At 48.7% G+C, this 7384-nt stretch overlaps 2 protein-coding genes across 2 annotated transcripts; one reads left to right on the top strand and one right to left on the bottom strand.

The window, feature by feature from the left end:
• Nucleotides 1-505: 505 nt before the first annotated feature.
• Nucleotides 506-2301, top strand: RPAIN (RPA interacting protein). Its single transcript, XM_010087149.1, has 5 exons — nucleotides 506-569; nucleotides 1094-1208; nucleotides 1425-1488; nucleotides 1614-1748; nucleotides 2272-2301. The coding sequence occupies exons 1-5, from the start codon at nucleotides 506-508 to the stop codon at nucleotides 2299-2301; spliced, it is 408 nt and encodes a 135-aa protein (XP_010085451.1).
• Nucleotides 2302-2869: 568 nt separating this feature from the next.
• Nucleotides 2870-7381, bottom strand: C1QBP (complement component 1, q subcomponent binding protein; the record flags this gene model as incomplete). Its single annotated transcript, XM_010087160.1, is given in 6 exon segments — nucleotides 2870-3312; nucleotides 4651-4773; nucleotides 5604-5699; nucleotides 6698-6788; nucleotides 7261-7280; nucleotides 7282-7381. Coding segments are annotated over 6 exon segments (580 nt in total), but the record flags the coding sequence as incomplete, so codon positions are not given.
• Nucleotides 7382-7384: the final 3 nt, after the last annotated feature.

Genomic DNA, 7384 nt, shown 5'->3' with positions numbered 1-7384 from the left:
CGGGGGAGCCGAGGCCCTGGCCCAGGTCAGTACCGGCTCTGGGGCCGATGCAGGCTGGATTTGGCAAAACTCAGCGAATGTGGGTTTCCTGCCTCTGCAGCTAGTGCGGGTGTGGTGCTGAGAAAGGGTTTTTCCTCTGGACCCAGGCGGGGGGAGCTTCTTGTTTCCATCACAAGCTGTGAATCGCGGCAGAGGGTGGGTGGGGTTCCTCAGCTGTGGTTTTCAGAGCTGGTCCGTCCTGACTGCTCCTGAGAACGGGAATAAAACTCCAGTGTTTAAACAGCAAGTTCTTGGAGCGGCTGTGCTCTGATCTGCGGTGGCTGGCTTTGCAGGGTGACAGAGCACAGACTGCTTCACCCAGTGCCTGGTTTTGCACATACAGAGATTTACCAGACAGAGGAATGAGCAGAGGGAGTTTACGCTGCAGTGACAGCTCAGGCAGGTACTGGGAGTTAAGTGAGAAAGTTGCCAGGCTGGTAGAATCACTGACTGATGCACCTTTCAGATGCCAGAGGACCCTGATGAGCTGGTGGTTCTGGAGGAGATCCAACAAGAACTGATCTTACAAGGTAAGGTCTCTGTGCTTTCTGACTCCTGTTTGATTTGTAAGATTCCTGACTTCCTAGTAATTCAGACTAGCTGAGGCTGCACTCTGGTTCTTGTAGACCCCGTGATACTGAAGAGCTTCCTTAGAAATCTCTGTAGCCTCTCAAATGCATTGAGACCCTCTGTGACAGTTTTAAGAGTTTAAGTGGCACTTTAAGGTCTGTGAGAAGCTACAAAGAGAGGAGACGAGAGAAACAGCACTGAGGTGTTTGGGGGCTGTAGGAGCCTGCCCAAATGAATTCACGATTTTTCTAAATTGTTGGGTGGAAAGTGGAAAGTCACCCACTTGAGAGTGGCTAAAGATTGAGCCACAGGAAAAACTGGATTAACAGGAATGTTTTCCTCAAGTGTAGAAATCTGATCCAAAGAAAGAAAAGTTCAGAAACTAGTGGCTGCCCCAGCCTCCATCCGCCGAGCAGCTTCCCGTGTGCTGCTTTATCTGAAGCTCGGAACAGATGCCTGAGGGTGTTTTGCTGTGTTATTGCAGAACAGTTGGTTATAGAAGAGTACGAGCGAAGTCTGCAGTTTGATGAAGAATGTCTCAATGCGATGCTTGATGGCTTGGATGCCAGCGACAAGGTCGTCTGCCCAGTGTGCAGAAAGTAAGAAAGCCTTTGGCACTGGAGTGAGGCTCTCCGCTCCCCTCTGGCAGGTTGGGCTTAGAACAGGCAAAAGCTATGGGCAAACAGGCTACTGTTGCTGTTAATTTCAACAAGACAAAAAACCTGAGCAATGATCTCCTAAATCTAACAGGCTTTTTGATAAAATCTACCTTTGTTCTGATGGTTGTGGGGATGCTCATTGTGTGCTCTTTCCAGGAATAACCTGACTGTGAGGAATCACTTGGTTTTCTGCCAGTGCGGATTACACATCAGCACGCAGGTACGCTGCGCTGGGCGTAACGCGGTGACTGTGACTGCCCAGGTGCGCTGCTGCTGCGGAGAGGCAGTTCTCAGCTACAGACAGCACCTCCAGGGGAGGATTTCTGTTAACCCAATTTTTCTCAGGGTATGACGGAGGAGAAGCTTCGGTCACTTCTAGAAAACACTCTCACAGAGCACAGCTACAGGTGCTTTCACAACCCGGAGTTCACAGTTACCAGCGGGATGGAGGAGGAAGCCAGTCTTCTCATGAGCTGCCCGGTGAGTTAAATGTCAAGTTCCTGGACAGGATCTCTGCTTGGATCCGCTCCTCAGTTACATGGGCAAGACAAGTCCATTGATCCCAGGGGTTTGTGTTGCTGTTTCTCCACAAACCTCCTTGGAAGTGGTTTTAGTGTTGGCCACCAGTCACTGCAGAAGGAAAAGCCAAATTACACAGCTTACCTTAGCTGCTGGGAGTCCTTCAGGGACCTCTCAAACTTCGTGCCTTACCTGTCTCACACCTTAACGAACAACTTCTAAGTCTTGTGTGGAGCAGCTGTTCAGATAAGTGCTTCGTGAAAAATTTCTGCAGTTTAAGCCTCCTCAAAAAGCTTGTCCGTACCTCTTGGAAAACACGTACTGTCCCTTGGGCTCAAGCTAGAGCTAGCAAGTTTTGAGCTTTGCCGCTGAGGTAAAATCACTGTGTACCTACATGGTGAGCAGAGCACTTCACACTTTTGAACATCAGTAATTCATTTTGCATGTTACTGTAGCTTCTCTGTTCAACTTACCTTTTGTCAAGGTCTGCGACTCGTGGACGATTCTCCTGTAAGCTGATTCAGCTGCTGCTTTTTTACTGGAAGGATTTCAAGACTAAAAATCCCCCCAGAGCTGCTAGTGTTTTTATGTACATACTTGTAACTGCTGTGCCAAAAAGATACTTGAAAAGGCGGTACTGCCTTGACCTGCACTTTTGATGGCACAGCATATGTTTTGAAATAAATATATTTAGTTTATTTCAGCCTTTTGTTGTCTTTAACAATGCACCAGTGATCTCACAGCAGACTTCAGCTTTGGTTTCTGTTTAAACTTAATGTGACCTTCCGGCAACAACTGGAGATAGGGGTTTGAGCAGCTCCTGCCCTACAGCAGCACCCGCATCCGCAGCATTTCTGACATCCTGCGGGAACTGAAGTGCTCCAGCCTCCCTGGGGTATTTTTCTACAATAGTTACATGAATATTAATGTAACAGCTTGTGGCAGCAATCCCTCTTTAAACAGCTCCTCAAACACCATGTTTAAGCCTCTGTATTAACACCAGCTCAGGCACAAACACTAGCCGTGTTCCATGGCAGCTCTCTGGTCAGCAGTGGTACAGCAGGAAGAAGAGAAACCACCCGTTTTCAGTGATATGTTGAACAGATTTTATTCTTCACATTCATTCTTAATTGTACAAAAACAACCAAAGTAGGGTGAGGCAATTCCATAGGACCGTAATGTTAGAGAATTTGATCTGGGCTGCAACATAAATACAAATTCCCAAATACAAGCAAGAATCCTCATTCTCCATTATGCTGATTTCCAAATTCAAATGTACTTACTCTCCCTATCTGTTGTGAAGATATATTTGGGTATTGCTGGCTGAGCAGTGCTGTGGAATACCCACACTTGATGATCAGTTTCCTAGCCTATCCTACTGACATTTGACAAAACTTTTAAGGTCTTCAAGGAATTTGATGTACTCCTGGTGCTCCAGTGCCGTGCTGAGCTCTATTAACTCATCAGCAAACGTGTTGTCCACTCCTCGATCAGCCAGGAAATCCATTAAGTGATCGTACAGCGCCTGGAAGCAATGAACAGGAAACATCCTTAGCAGAGCACACCTCGTACATTTTAAAATGTCCTATAGCAGCCGGCATTTCTTTCTCCCAGGAGACCAGGCACCTCCCCATCCCGTCGTGACAGGCCTGGCCTTGGGTGTGGCACATGGAGGGAGGGCGACACAGAAAAGGTCACCCAAACTTTGTCACATAAACCCCAACCCAGCATTACAAACGAGCTGCACTCTGGAGATGATCAACTGACTGCAGGAGCCAGCAGGTAAAGTCTGTCACCGATGACACAGGCTGAGCTCTGCCTGTCCCCTGTACAGTGCTGTGGCCTTGGGGGGGAACTGCTTTAACAGCGTCTGGAAAGGTGCTATCTGATGTAAATATTTGAGAGACTAAATCTTTTACAATCATTGCCTCTTTTCTTCTTCTTTTTAATCCTCCTTAACTGTTGCAACTCCAGCATGTGTTAATGCTCGTGGGTTCACCCTCGCTCCTCAGGAGAACAGATTCATACTGTTGCAACTCCAGCATGTGTTAATGCTTGTGGGTTCACGCTCGCTCCTCATGAGAACAGATTCACTACTGCTGCTTAGTGCAGTAATGCTAATACCTGTCATGCTTTTTTTTTTTTTTTTTTTAAAAAAAAAAACAGACCAGTATTACTGAGCAAATGATCACTTCTGGACTTCTGTTATCTGATCACAAGTGGTACACATTTTAAAATTAATTTTCTGTCTCAAGTCAGAGAGGAGAAAAAAAAAAAAGCCAAGTGGGATGTTCTAGACCACACTAACCAATTTTAAAAGGAAGGCTTCCCAAAGAGAGATACACTTGAGGAGTCAAGTTTTAATCGTGTGATTAAACTAAGATTTCAGCGTCTGAAAGCCTGGCACTGAGAACATATAAGCAGTTGCCAGATTCTCGGCCATATTAGCTTTTAGTGTCAGCACTATAAGAACACACCTGGAAACCCCAGAAAACAGAGACACGTACACGTGGTATCAGCGTTTAACAGGTTAAAAGATACCCAGGCAACTGTCAAAGCATCTCTAAAACCTAATGAAGCTGCTAGGAAATCACCAGCTTATAAAACCTGGACCAGAGTGAGTTCCAACAGGATGGTCTCTGAGAGGCAGTGATGTGGCCAGCACAGCACAGCTGCTGGGACCACGCAGTAATCCTCTGTGTGCAGCAGAACCACGTTCTCATGACAAGCTGGGGCAGAGCAGGGGACTCCCCGGCCTCAGGCATCGAGACAGGGCTCATTCGTAATTCAGGAGCCAAGGGGCAGCCAGGCGCGATCAGCCCAAGTGCCCTCTGCAGCCTGTGGCCGTGTCAGCAGCTCTTACCCAGTCCAGGGAGTCCGTGTTGAGAGTGTAGTTGGTGTCCTTCCAGTCTGATTCTCCAGCGGGCTGGAAACTGACCTCCCGAATTGTGAAAATATCACTTTCTTCCTCTCCCTCATGTCCAACCTGCAACAGGAGATGAGACACAAGACATACAATTAGCTCGAAATATGGGGCTCCTTCAGCCATCTCATCCTGAAGCCAGGAACCTTACACTGCAGGCAAAACCCCGAGGCCGGTGCTAAAGCCCTGCCTCTCCCCAGTCCACGCCTGCCTGTGAAGACAAGCACAGACATGCACAAGGACACAGGAAATTCCCTGCGAGGTCAGACTACCTGCCCATGCTGCCAGAAGTGACCTGATGTAAACCAGCAACCTGATTTTTACGAAGATGTAAAAACCTCTTCTGCATGGTTCTACATGTCTAGCCTTTTTCAGCTAGGACTGGCTGCATAAATCATTCATTTCAGGTTTACAAAATCAACCACAAAGATCAGCCTGAAGCAAATCTCTCAGTTTTATTCCCCCCGGCCTTTTTTTTTTCATCCATACTTTGTGACACCTCACAACAATGAGATTTGCAATTAATACACTGTATGTCACGCTGTTAAAATGAAGCCCACAGCTCCCTTCTCTAATGGAATTCAATAAACTGCCCAAGAAGCAGCTGATCAGAAACGCCAGGTCAGGTTGTGAGGAATGCAATGGAACATCTCCCCAAAGCCGGTTCTTGCAAACACAAAGCCGGTTCTTGCAAACACAAAGCCTTTTTGGTTTTTTTGTGGCAAGAAAGAGATAAGAGGAGACTGCATTTTCTGCAGATTCAGAAAGCAACAGATTATAAAGAACAGTTGAGATTCAACAGTGGCACAAGTACACCGCAGTCAAGGAGGACACACGCAGAGGTCACAGCCCAGAGCCGGCCACGGCTGACTCACGGCCAGTTCGATACCCACCTCGTCCTCCGGATAGTGGCAGTCCAGGACAAGGGTCTGCTTTGTGTCATCTTTTATCACTTCCACAACAAAGTTTGGAGTCGATGTAAGCTCAGGCTAAATAAGAGAACAGTTGCATCAGCACTGGAGTCTGAACAGGAGCCCAAGCGGTGACAGTACAAGCCCAGCCACACCGCCCAAGCGCAGGTTGTTCCTGTCACCCTCTTTCTGGGGTCTCAGACCTGGCCAGGGCGCCCCACGCTTCCCCCAGCCTCGCCAATTGCCCTTCAGCCCCTTCTCTGCAGCTGGTCACAGGGTAAAACGGCAGCGGGAGCATCTGCCACCCCTGACAACCCAGAGAGCCTGGACGGGTTCCTCTGAGGTGACAAGAAATGCGAACAGACTGGCATTGTTTTGACTGCAGGAGCTGCTCATGCCTGCCCTGCTTCACGGAGGAAACTCGGCACTGGGACCGCCAAACACACGTACACATGCACAGATCAAGTGCCCTGTGCCTGCTCAGCGGACACAGTGTGCCTGGGAAGGGACGCAACATACAAGTGTCCCTAGTCTTGTCCCTCCCAGCCAAGCGCAATGTGCTGGAATAAACACTGACACACAGAAACTGGAAGTTAATGGCTACAAACCAGGTGCAGCTGCATTCCTGACACGCTCCACATCAGTGTCACTGCAGATCAAGCCATCTGCCTCAAATTATATTGCTCATTTACAGTTTTTGCCAGTATTTTTACTAAATGTTATTAAACAGGAGTGAGAAAAACAGCTTTGTGATTTGCTGATGTTACCCACCTGCACCGTGAGTTACAGCAGCTGTGTACAAACCGCAGTATTTATTGCAGGGGGTTGGGAAGGCAAAAAATACCCAAGTCCCTCTCCTTCCTCCTCATAGAGCCCCCTCACCCTGCTCTGCCTTCCTGCTGCAGAGAGGATCATCGCAGCCAACTGACACCTACCCCAGAAAAACCTGCATTTTGTGACTTAATGCTCCCAAACATCAAGTGAGAGGAAAAAAAAAAACAACCCTTAACGCTAAGGGCCAGGTTCTAACTGTCCTCTGTGTACCCGTCACTGAGCGCACATCGAGACTCAGTCACCTCCTGTTCGTCAGGTTTCTGCTGCTCTTCTTGTGTTTCCTCATCAACTGACGGTGGAATGCTGTTGTTGATGTTGAATGTGACCGTTATCCTCCAAAAGAAACAGAAGCTGTTACTCTGAGCACATTCAAAAAATACCCATCAAACATCAAAATGTCCTCTGCTTAAAGCCTTTGTCACAGGGACAGCGTTACGGGCGTTGAGCCCATACACCGTGACCAAGAGAGTTAACTGCAGTTGAAAACACCCGCCCGAGCAAAGCCACCTTCCTCCAACAGCTCTCAGGAAAGAGCGTTTCAGCTTCCAGGAGACTGAACTGTTATATTTTCATGCAGGAAGACCCCGTGAAACTTTGTAACACACAAGACAGTAGCAAGTGTGGGTAAAAAAATAAAGTGCCTTCGCCCCAGGTGGTACAACAGCGGCGCTGGGGCGGGTCTGCACCCACCGGGCAGGCAGCGAGGAGAAGAACACGACGGCAGCCCAACACCCGGCTGCTGGGGTTTATCTACGGGCCCTCTCGGGGCAGGAGCCCGCCGGAGGGACCCCCCGGGCACACTCACTTCTCACCGGCGATCTTTTTTCCGCACCAGCCGGGCCTCGGTGCCGTGCACCTCCAGCTCCCAGCCCCCGGACACCTTGGGCAGCGACTTGTGCTTCTGGATCTTCCTCTCCTCCTTGATCTCG

The sequence above is a fragment of the Pterocles gutturalis genome, unplaced genomic scaffold (genome assembly GCF_000699245.1).
Source record: "Pterocles gutturalis isolate BGI_N339 unplaced genomic scaffold, ASM69924v1 scaffold12796, whole genome shotgun sequence".
In the NCBI taxonomy this organism is placed as follows: domain Eukaryota; kingdom Metazoa; phylum Chordata; class Aves; order Pterocliformes; family Pteroclidae; genus Pterocles; species Pterocles gutturalis.
This window is presented reverse-complemented; position numbering and strand designations above follow the sequence as displayed.